The 12,403-nt window shown below is 40.0% G+C and overlaps 1 protein-coding gene across 1 annotated transcript in view; it reads left to right on the top strand.

The window, feature by feature from the left end:
• Window positions 1-12,403, top strand: part of LOC308688260 (Fc receptor-like protein 5) — a 69,614-nt gene that overhangs the window by 22,667 nt on the left and 34,544 nt on the right. The window contains exons 5-9 of the mRNA XM_081361217.1: window positions 481-864; window positions 949-1,005; window positions 5,902-5,976; window positions 6,126-6,212; window positions 6,386-6,463. Coding sequence (XP_081217343.1) covers window positions 481-864; window positions 949-1,005; window positions 5,902-5,976; window positions 6,126-6,212; window positions 6,386-6,463 — 681 coding nt within the window. The remainder of the gene's footprint in view (window positions 1-480; window positions 865-948; window positions 1,006-5,901; window positions 5,977-6,125; window positions 6,213-6,385; window positions 6,464-12,403) is intronic.

Here is a 12,403-nt window from a genome sequence, read left to right as displayed (position 1 = left end):
ACTATAACTTCAGAAGCTCCAGACACGTGAGCAAAAGCGCCAATCTCATTGGTCGGATAGTTTTTGACGCAGCGCGTCAAACCCAAAAAACGAACCTGAGGCGTTTTAAAAAAAATTACGCTTTTAACGTGTGCCGTTTTTTGCGTCGGTGTGCACACTCACATTGGTGCCCTTTGTTTAGTCACGAGGCGTTAAACGGCGACCCCGGTGTGAACAGGCCTTAATGCTGTACATGTTATAATGACTAATTCTGTTTTTGGCATATGCATTGGACAATGTTTTATAATTGTCACTTCAAATAAAACTATAAAACATTAACATCTAAACCTCTGTTAATTCTCAGTAAGAACTCTTGTTGTCGTCTGACAGAAATGAAATCAAACTGGTTGGAAGCTGTACCAAAAACTCCATTTCTGGTTACATTTTATAATAACATGTTTTTCAGAAACTCATTAATGTCTTAATATATTTCCATCACAGCTAATCTTTCTGCAGACCCCTGCTACAACTACACTGTGCTGAACGATACATGGAGATCCATCAATAATACATATGCTTCATTCAGAAACTGTGACTACTATGTATCCTGGAGCGGCTGGTATCGTCTCTTCATTAACAACACTAGCGCTCATATCCCAGACACGTGTGTTGCTAAGTACAGCTGTGGCACTGATACCGCACTGTGGATCCGTGGTGGACACCCAACAGTAACAGATGGAGTCGTCACTCGAGCTGTCTGCGGTGATGATGGGAGTTACTGCTGCTATTACGGGTCTTTTCCCATTAAAGTCAAAGCCTGTCCAGACAATTATTATGTCTATGAGCTGGTTAGTCCGGCTGTGTACTGTTCATCATACTGTGCAGGTTATTATATTCACATGAGCTCTTTCTACACACTCATGATATTTGTGTCTCTGTTCATTAATCACTATTCATCCAAACTTTCAGACACTGACAGCATTAACACCAGCCCTACAACTGTCACACCAGTGACCATCTCACCTGGTAATGTTACACACTGTGTCTCTATTGGCTTATTTTATTAATGTTTTCTAATCTATGTAGGCTACAGATATGCTATGGTAAATTTGAACATGGATTTTAATATGAATATTTGCCTCAAAAGTCATGGAAATGTTTTGGTAGAAATGTATGAAACCTGTAGATTGTTCTCAGGTGTGTCTGGCTGTCATTCACACTGTACAGTAGTTCTGAATATGCCACACTTCATAGTCAAAAACAGTTCTTGTTGTGTTTATAATTATAAAGAACTATATCCCTGATAGCAGATCAACATTGAATCAAGACTGAAACTTAACATTGATTTTTCATCAGGCTTACATGCCAGATGTAGAATATAAATGTATATACTATAAATGTCTGTATAATAAATAGTTACCATAACACTACTGGATCTCATGCTGTTGAATCACAGGGCAACTATTATCAAAAATACAAATTATCAACACATCACCATATATTCAAAATATAGACACTGGATGAGATCAGAGATTCAGGCCAATAGATCAACAGTTTCCAAAAATCACCTGATCTATTTTCTTTTGGCATTTTTCCCATAACAAATGTGTTTTATTAACACACAGTTACAACAGCAAGAGATCTAATAGTGTTATTGTAAATGGTTATTATAAAGAAATTAAAAGATTAAAAAAAATGGCATATGTATTATTCAGACACACAGACATCAAGAATCGGCACATAAATCTCAACAATGGTGACAATCAACAAATATATTTTTGCCGCAATGCATGCTGGGAGCCAGCAGAGAACAAAACACATCGATGACTCCCCAGCATGCATTGAGGCATGAATAAATTATGCAGCTGAATGATCTTACTATTTTCTTTAATTGCGCTTTTGTTGTGATTTTTAGTATCCCTGTTTTGGGATGTTTAGAGTTGATCTGTTTATCTGAATATTTTATTGTCACTATGTTGAGATTCATTTGCTGATTGTTGATGTCAAGTTATGCTATAAGGCAGGCAAATTACGTAATCAAAACCCTTCACAGACTCAGCAGTTTCAAATGTATGCTCTCTCATAAGCATCCCTTTTTAACAATGTAATCTTTGTACTTATTTGTAATTATAAATATATATTACAAAGTAATCAAAAAGGCAATAAGGTTGTCAAGCTTGAACAAATATAAACACCAATCAACACACACTATCATAATTGGCTGGTCAGCTGAAGAAAAGTAACTTTATATTAATAACATGTTTTTTTTTCAAACTTTTCAAAGATTATTTACATCATAACAATGATTGTTCAGGAAATCAAAAAAATAAATACAGTTTTCCTATTATGCTTATTATCAATCCTCAGGACTATAGTTATGCCCTAGTAATCGTTGAGATTACTTGTTTTGCAGGGTCATAAAAATGAGTGCACTTGTTGAAAATAAACAAAATCACAAATAAAGGTGTCTCTGGTTCCTTTCTGGGCCCTATGTGGACTGGAACCACATTAGAACAAGAGGGGAAATGTAAATAAATCAAATAAATGAAAGAATGGACAAGTGAATAGCTGACGGCTATTATTATTAAAGTAAAATAAAAATATATAAAACAAAAGCTTAAGTGATCAAGACAACAAGAAAGAACTGAAATTGGGAATAATCAATAGCACGAGTGGCCAAACTTTTAATTTGCTTGGACCAGACTCCATAGTGGGTCACAGCTGCAGTGTGTTCAAGACACACGATCCCTGTGTGCGTGTCCTTACAAAAGTTTAGTCAACATGCTGATGAAAATCCTCATGACTATAAGATTTCTTCTCTAGCTACACAGTTTACATGTAATTAAATTTAGATTTAATTTACAAGGTAACTGCAAACTTAGCTGACAGCACTCAGCAAGGACTACTCCTAAAATAGTGGCGGTAAAATTCAGCTGGAAAGAATTGAAAGTAAGGAAAGAGAAAGTGAGAGATCAGAACTCTAACTGGGGTTAAAGGAAAAGTATGTTAGATCACTTTGCACTGTGCACAGCACAAGCTGTAGTTAAAGGCTTCAAGTGAATGATGCTAACCGCTAACTATAGCAGTTATTATTTAGCTTAGCCTAAGCTGAACGGACGCTAGGTTAGGTTAGCTTAGCCATCTAGGCTGATTTGTTTACAATATGACGTTACGAGTTTGCTCTTCCTGTGACAAGTAGTTGTCATGGGAACCATGTCAGAGCAATTCAACAGTCTATGAAGAATGTCTGCACATTTTAAATGAGTTATACATGTTTAAACGAGTTCAAATGTGGCGCCTATACTTTGAGTCTTCCAAAAACTAGATGTTACGTTCAGTAAAATGCAAATGTGGTTTGGCATTTGCTAATTTTACTGGAGTAACTCTTTCCTTTACTTTAAACAACTTATTCTACTTGTTTAAAAGGTAAGGAAATAGATTTTCTGTAAGTTGAAGCTTGTCTAAGCATACAAGGTTACATCTATCTCATGCATAAATATTGACTTTTCAGCGAGTGGAACAATTTTGATCACTAGGTAGCTCTGCTTGTAGATGCAGCCAAAATTTAGATGAATTACATCAACCTAACAATAATTTGTAAGGCCTTTACATTGCAGAAAGGGGAGCATCACCCAAGTTTACGTGTATAACACTGTACTGAGATTTCTTCGTCAGAAACAGATGCTGCACTTTGGATTTCTCCAATCAAGCAGAATAATAAATGCCGGTACAGCATGCCGCTGAGTTGAGCTTCTTTTGTCAAACGGACTTACGCTTTAATGCTGAAATTACAGACACTAGTTAAAAATCTAAGACTTTTTCCCTTTTAGTAGAGATGTCAATTCCAGCTATTGTTTTATCTGCATTTAAACAAGCCAGTAACCAGTGATCAAAATGCGTATTGCATGTTGCGTCCTATTTGGATCGGGATGATCAAATGCGCACTTTAGGATAACAGTAGTTAAACGAAGGGCCACTAGGTTTTGTTAGTTTACGCAGCTCAGGTGGTTTGCTTACTATCTGGTGTCGGGTGACGCATGCCCTATTTAAAGTTAGTATGTCATGTGACAAGTCATTGTCATGGAAACGAATATGCAGCAGTGCCAATTTCAACCAGAAGGTGGCAAATGTCTGTATGGTTCGAAAACAGTGCATAGTCTGTTGGCACGTGAGGCTAACATATGCATTCAAGATTTATTTTAAATCAGTAAAATTCAAATTTTACTAATGCAGCTTCCTGCTTCTTTTGAGCACACATTTTCATCTACTTTAGATGAAAACTACTGACGTGGTGTTCACCCTTCTGTACAGTTCCCCTCTAGGAATATACTAAAATATGTTTGTTTTTTTAAAGGTCCCATTCCATGGATTATTTTTATTATTTTATCATGTTTCCAGGGGTGCCCTAATAATGTTAGTATGTTTTTTAGATCAAAAATTGTTATAATTTAGAAGTAAAAGGCATATTTCCTAGCCTGATTTCATTCCCTGGTTTGAACGCTCTGTTTGAAGGGGCGTGTCTGCTGTGAGACTTCAATGTAAACGCCCTCTGCTGTGATTGGCTGAAATGCTTGCATATGAAATATCTGGCATTACATGTGGAACTATTTGGAAAACTTTTACTATTACTGCTATTATACGTTTTTACTATTACAGCTATCAGGATTAACGAATCGTGAGAAGTTTTTTTAAGTATTTAGATCTATTTCAATCACATAAAAGGTTGCAGTGATGAGCATTGAGCAGATGGCAGTCTGTTGATCGCGTGAAAAAAGATTTTATCATTGCAACGCAGTTTCTGCACTCACTAATGATTTCACCAATGCAAACATGAGGTATATAAATACAGTAAGCGCTTCGTTGTGCAGTGTAACAGCGTCATTGATTTCATAACGAGTTTTGGCAAGTGTCCAGATAAACTCGCGCTGTGTGATTGACAGCTTGGGCGATTTGAAAGGGATTGTTCTTTGATCGCTTTCTGTATATTAATCACAGTTTAAGTAAGATTATTTTCATCCTACTAAGAGAAACGATGTGAAGTTGATCGCTACTTCCATATTAAATCACTACTTGTACTTACCGCTTGCTGGAATATAGTTGAAATTGCCCCCTTCGTCAGTATGAAACGCTGAGAGAAGCCTGCTTGATATTATCCCAGGTTAGAAAAACAGTCCGTGGTGAAATGGACAGAGCAAACTAACAACTTCGAATTAAACTTTTGCGGTATCCGATTATAGATAAACATCAACCGTCTGTTGACATTTCGCCATCAATACGCCTGTGTTCCTGTGGGCGGAGGTTAGTCTAAACACGGTTCTGGTGACATCACTAAAGCAGGATGTAGAGGGGTGTAGTCCAATCCAGCCGTTTTTTGTAGTCAACTTCTGTTAAATAAAATATCTCGCTTGGCATTGAACTTTGAGCATTATAATTTTACAGATATTATTTATACTCTAACAACAACATTACACACTAACTAAACTTTGAAACATGGAATCGCATACAACGGGACCTTTAATTGGCCATGGCCAGATGCACTCGGGCAATATTTGCAGAGGCCGGCACCTGCTGGAGAAAGGACACCTGATCCTTCATGTTCTCCTCTCTCTGAACTTTGAAAGTACAACTAGTACTATTGTTGCTGTTTTTGTTATTGTTATTATTATTAGCAATTAGTACTTTTATAATCACATAACATTAATACTACTAATTGTAATCAGTAGTATTATTTAGCCTTGTAGCAGCCTAATAGATTAGTAATAATGGTAGTGGTGGTAGTAATTGTAATTTATCTACTTCAAGTTACATGGTCAAAGATAAAATGTATTTGTACAATGCAACTATGTGGTAGGATGATAGAAATGACCAAATGCAATTGTGTAACGAACAGCTAGGATGAACTCTGTGTTTAAATACATACAGCTGCAGGAGAAGGGACATCCAGTAGTGGTACTCCAGGGACCAGTGACCAGGCCAGGAACACACAGCCTGCATCAAGTGAGTCTATTTAATAGTATTTATTCAAGCCACATCCATACTTTAAAGTACAATAGAAATAGGTTAGCATGTTAGCTTGTTCAAGAAGTTCAACCACATTCATCATTTCACTCACTGCTTGTCTGGCTATACAATATGCTTGTATACAGGTGAAGGGACACCCAGGACCACATCAAGCACTCAGGGCACCAGTGAAAGACAGATGACTGAGACCAGAGACACACAGCCTGAAGGAAGTTAGTCATTTGAATAACTAATTTAAGCTTACAACCATCTGACAATATGTACTAGAAGATAATGAAAACACATGGAAATCACAATAACATCCCATCCCTATGAATCTAATTTCAACCACAGTTTTAGTAATTTTCACTAATTTAATTTAACACCACTGATCTGGCTGTTGCAGGTGAAGGGGCCACATCTAGCATTCCAGGCACCAGTGAAACACAGACCACTGAGACCAGGGATACTCAGCCTGAAGCATGTAAGACCCTTGAATACCGTTTATTCAACCACAATTTAAAACTTCAGTGACTTGTTTCCAAGTTAACATTGACATTCCTCATTAATTAATCTCAAACACTACTGGTCTATTATACTCTATATGCTGGTCTATAGTATATCCTCCTTCTTCCTTAAGTTTATTACTTAATTTGGTAAATATCCTCGAACATTCTTTGTAGCATTTGTGTATGAACAATTTATTACTGTTGATCCTTCAAGTCATAATTTGTTTGTTGAAGTGTTGCAGTGACTATAAAAGCATAAACTCAATCTCGCCTAGGGCAACCAAAGGGCTAAAGCCGGCCCTGCTCGAACTTCTCCATATAGACATCCGTGATCTGAAAGCTAGTCTCGAATTTTCCCAATCCCAAATCGAAACTCTAATGCAAGATTACATCGAACTAAAAAGAACCGTATCACACCTCTCCACCCAAGTCACAAAACTCACCAAAGAAAATCTAATTATGCAAGAAACCATACACAGATCCAGAAGGAAGATTTATTATCATCAATATATCAATCAATCACTTAACTTTTACACTAGCAAACATTTACGCTCCAAACAATGATGACCCACTTTTCTTTCATAATCTCTTCTCTCTGTTGTACAATTCCACAAATCTCATAGTAGCCGGAGATTTCAATATTTTTCTCAACCCATCATTTGACCGTACACACAACCACAGTAACACACGAACTTGTCACTCATCTAAGTACTTAAACAATATATGAAGGATGATGGCCTTGGCGATAGCTGGAGAGCAAGGAACCCACTGCTAAGAGAATATTCCTATGCCTCTTCAGCCCACTGTTCTTCCTCTAGAATAGATTTATTTTTTGATTAGCAACTCCTTAATTCAACAGATATCAGAAAATACTATCCATTCAATTATTATCAGTGACCATGCTGCTGTATCTTTAACATTAAACAACCCAGCACAGAAGAAAACCTCTACAAGATGGCGCTTCAACACTTCTCTCCTAGAGGACCACAATTTTACCACTCTTATAAAAAGAGAGTGGGCATCCTTTCTGGAGATGAACGACTCTCCAGAAATCTCACCATCAACACTTTGGGAATCGGGCAAAGCAGTCATGAGAGGCATAATTTTATCCAGTAGTGCGCACTGGTGAAGGTTAACCTAGCACTGGTGAAGGTTTTTCAAAGCAAAACAACTTCAACTAACACTCTACAGCCTTCAAAAATCAGTGAACAGTTATTGGAAGTAGCCAACCACCCAAGAAAACGTATATCCAAACTCTACAGCTTCATCGCTTCATCTAACCCCACAATAACCCTGCCTAAGGGGAAGTGGGAAAGCGACCTCATGCTATCTCCCGACCTGAATTTTTGGACACAGATCTGCAAGAATATCTTTACTATGACCACCAACACCAATTTACAACTCATACAATATAAAACCATCCACAGAACCTACATCACTCAGAGCAAACAATTTAAAATGGGATTATCTGACACAGACACCTGCTCACAGTGCACCTCTGGGAGCACAGACACCTATCTCCACGCCACTTGGCTTTGCCAGCCTGTTCACTCTCTCTGGTTCACATTAACTAACACACTGTCTTCGATCCTGGACTGCAGAGTCCCACTGTCTCCTGCACTCTGTCTCCTAGGAGATACTTCAGAAACCTCCATTCCTTCCAAATACAAAACCCCAGTTCTTGTTTCTCTAGCAATCGCTAAAAAAAAATCTTTCAAAACTGGAAATCAAAATCATCTTGCCATTTTACCCATTGGATTAACCTAATCACAGAATTTATTTTGACAGAAGAAACCATAGCTCATAAAAAGAACAATTTATCTGCCTTTAAAGAAACCTGGAATCCCCTCATAACCTTTTTTTTTTTTTTACAAATTCAACAGTTAATGTAAGCCACGTGCTTTCCCATTCACCCCCTCTCCACCCCTCCCCTCCAATCATCTCTACCCCCCCCCCAATATATCTGCCTTAACAATACCTAATAGTCACACACTTACAGACATACCAATCCCACACTTATAACTTCTCGCTGTCTGCCTGCCTGTCAGTCTGTCTGTCTGTCTGTCTGGCCGTGTGTCTGTCTGACCGTCTCTCTGTGTACCTCCCTGTCTCTATGTTACAGCTTGTCACTCTTTATTATTTGCAAACAAACTGTCTTATTTTGTTATATGAATAAAAATAAAGTTGACCTCCGAAGATGGGGGGGGTGGTGGTTGGGCAAAAAAAAAAAAAAAAAAATTCTGAGAATCCTGTTATGATGGCTTGTTCCAGCTGCTGGTAGTACCACAGCCAAAGCCAAAACGCAGTGCCAGTCTGGGCTGGTTGTGACCCAGATCAGATAGTCTATCTTGATGGTGCACACTCATCAAAGACTGCAGGTGAACGTCAATGTCTCGTAGGTAGGCGTGGACGTTTTGGTCTTTGAGTTGTCACTACACGTGTTGTTTCAGGATTCGTCTGAATCAATCCTTTTCCTTCTGCGGCTTCAAAAGCTTCCAGGAAACCGTCCGTTGACGTGTTAAGCAGAGGAGTTTGTTTCCCCCCTTGGTAACTCTGTGCTTGGCTGGGGGAGGTTTCCCTGCTGAATGCAAGTTTAGCAGGATACATCTTCTTGTGGGGTCCATTTGCAGGTGGTTGGACTGTTTCAGTTCTGTTCAGGACCCCCCTTGTGTTTGTCTATGATGTTACAGCATTGCTGAGTCAGTGTTTGGACTTCAGCTCTGGCTGGACACTGATGGCTTTAGCGTCTCTCTTGGAATTCTGTGGCTGGCAGCGTTAGTTCATTTCATCTGAAAGCAGGTGAAGGCGATTTACTACTAATCAAGGAACCGGCTTTACTGACGAGAGGCGCATATCAATGTCATGCGATATATCGCCCATCCCTAATAGACATATGACAGAAATAAAGTCAGTCTGGTTAGTAATAATTGAAGTTGGTAATGCTGTTTGTGGAGTTGTTTAATCCTCCTCTGCTGAGATCTTCACAGATTTAATGTATTTTTATCTTCATCTGATTTAATTTAAGGCTGTGGCTGAAGTAGTTCTACTGTTTCTCTTTCCTTCAGTGATTCTGCTTGTTAACAACAATAGGTGTTCATCACTAATGCTCAATCATCACTCAATTGATCACTTAATTGTCTCATTAACTTTAACACTGCTTCAGTATTACTTTAACCTGTTAAGCCTCACCAGTGCGTCGGCGCACTGAAGCATTTTTTTATATATATGTGACCCTGGATCACAAAACCATTGTATGGGTCAAAATTATAGATTTTTCTTTTATGCCAAAAATCCTTAGGATATTAAGTAAAGATCATGTTCCATGAAGATATTTTGTAAATTTCCCACCTTAAATATATAAAACATTTATTTTTGTGAATGGATGCAGCACTATCGCCAATAGAAATGGACAACTTTAAAGGCGATTTTCTCAATATTTCGATTTTTCTGTACCCTCAGATTCCAGATTTTCAAATAGTTGTATCTCGGCCAAATATTGTCCTATTCCTAACAAACCATACATCAATGGAAAGATTATATATTCAGCTTTCAGATGATGTATAAATCTCAATTTAAAACAAATTACCCATAAGACTGGTTTTGTGGTCCAGGGTCACATATAGACGAATCCGACGAGCGTTCTGTGTAGGCTGCCATCTTGTGGCGACGCCATTACTGAGCTGTTACTAGTATGTAAACAAACCTCCGTGATAACGCAAACGCACCTTCGATGACAGCTACAGCCAGGCAGTATGACTTGTTGGGTTGATGATGTTAGACAGTGGCCTCCAGTCACAGATGAAGGTACAAACGATCTTACAGATTATTTATGAAAATAGCTTGGCAATAACTATGCTAGCTAGGCAAGCTAACGAGGAAACTATTAAAAGATCTGTCCATTTGGCAACAATAAATTAATTAATAATATAAAATAAACGAATTCATGGTTTTTATTTTGTGACCATTATTTATCTCATTTTCACATTTCAAAAGGAAAGGGTAAGGTACAGCTAACTGCTAGCGTTGTTGGTTCTCAGTTGTTGTTGAGTCACAGTCAAGCAAATACAGTAACGTTAATGCTACTACTGCCCCAACGCGCCCCTTCGGTTGTTTTAAAGGTTGTTACGGGAAATGAAGACAGAAGATGCAAATGCAAGAACTCAATTTTATTGAATGAACACGTAGAAAGAGTAGTCCAACACTCAAGACTCAGTCCATATATCCCTGGTAGCGCAGGGGGCAGATGGGCAACCCGAATCCCGTGGTGATGTGATGAGAAGGGATAAATCCTCAGATGACGTGGGCTGACAGGAACACAACACGAACCAGTGAAGTGCAGAGACGAAACAGGATCCTTGAACAAGAACAGGCAGGCAGAACTCAACGTGAACATCCAAACGGGAACCGGGAACACCAAAGAAGACCAACTGCACAGGGAGAACTCTCGCAACGATCTGACAAACACAAGACGAAACACCATGAGCTAAAATAGAGATCGCTGATCAGAATCAGCTGGCGCTGATGACAATCAGCAACTGATCAGCGACCACGCCCAACACACACACACACACACACAACACAACACAGCGCGAGAAAGAGTCAGTGAATTCATGAACCGTGACATTACCCCTCCCCCTAGGAGCGCCTCCTGGCGCTCCCAGGAGGACCTACCTGTTGATTGTAATCATCAATAAGGGAGTGATCCAGAATGTCTCTGGCAGGAACCCAACTTCTCTCCTCCGGACCATAACCTTCCCAGTCCACCAGATACTGAAATCCGCGTCCCCTCCGCCTTGAGTCCAGAATACGATTTACCGAATACGTAGGTTCCCCATCTACGAGTCGCGGCGGTGGGGGAACCGGGACTGGCGGATTAAGCTGAGAATGAAACACGGGCTTTAATTTGGAGACATGAAAGGCGGGGTGAATTCTCCTGTACGCTGGAGGAAGTTTGAGGCGGACTGTCACCGGACTAATGATCTTGGTGACAGTGAATGGGCCAATGAATTTAGGAGCTAGTTTGTTAGACACGGAGCGGAGCGGAATGTTTCTAGTAGAAAGCCACACTTTTTGACCCACAACGTATACGGGAGGCTTTGACCGGTGGCGATCGGCCTTAGCCTTGGTGCGTGCCCTCACTTGGAGAAGAGTCTCACGGGCTCTGTTCCATGTGCGACAACACCTCTGGACGAAGGCGTGAGCGGAAGGGACCGCAACTTCGGATTCCAGGCTAGAAAAAACTGGTGGCTGGTACCCTAAACTGCACTGAAACGGAGATAGGCCCGTGGATGACACTGGTAACGAGTTATGGGCGTACTCCACTAAAGAAAGTTGCTGACTCCAGGAGGAAGGATTCTTGGACACCAAACATCGCAACATTCTCTCAAGATCTTGGTTGGCCCTCTCCGTTTGCCCATTGCTCTGGGGATGGTAACCCGAAGACAGACTGACAGTCGCGCCCAGTAATTTACAAAACTCCTGCCAAAATTTGGACACAAATTGGGACCCTCTGTCAGAAACCACATCAGTCGGGAGGCCATGTAACCGAAAGACGTGATCTATGACAGCCACCGCTGTCTCCTTGGCTGAAGGTAATTTGGGCAAGGGAATAAAATGAGCCGCCTTCGAGAACCGGTCCACTACGGTCAAAACGACCGTCTTACCCTGGGAGGGTGGGAGGGCGGTTATAAAATCTAGCGCTATATGGGACCAGGGTCTCGAAGGGACAGACAGCGGTTGGAGTAACCCATCTGGGGGTCGATTGGAAGTCTTACCAGTGGCACAAACCGAGTAAGCCAAAACAAAACTCCGAATGTCGCGAGCCATTAATGGCCACCAGAATCGTTGCTTGACCAAAAAACTGGTACGATTAACCCCTGGATGACATGCTACGCTGGAACAGTGACCCCATCGAA

This window comes from Scardinius erythrophthalmus (genome assembly GCF_964197995.2).
Source record: "Scardinius erythrophthalmus genome assembly, chromosome: 3".
NCBI lineage: Eukaryota > Metazoa > Chordata > Actinopteri > Cypriniformes > Leuciscidae > Scardinius > Scardinius erythrophthalmus.
The sequence above is the reverse complement of the archived record's forward strand: the minus strand, read 5'-3'. Positions and strand labels throughout refer to the sequence as shown.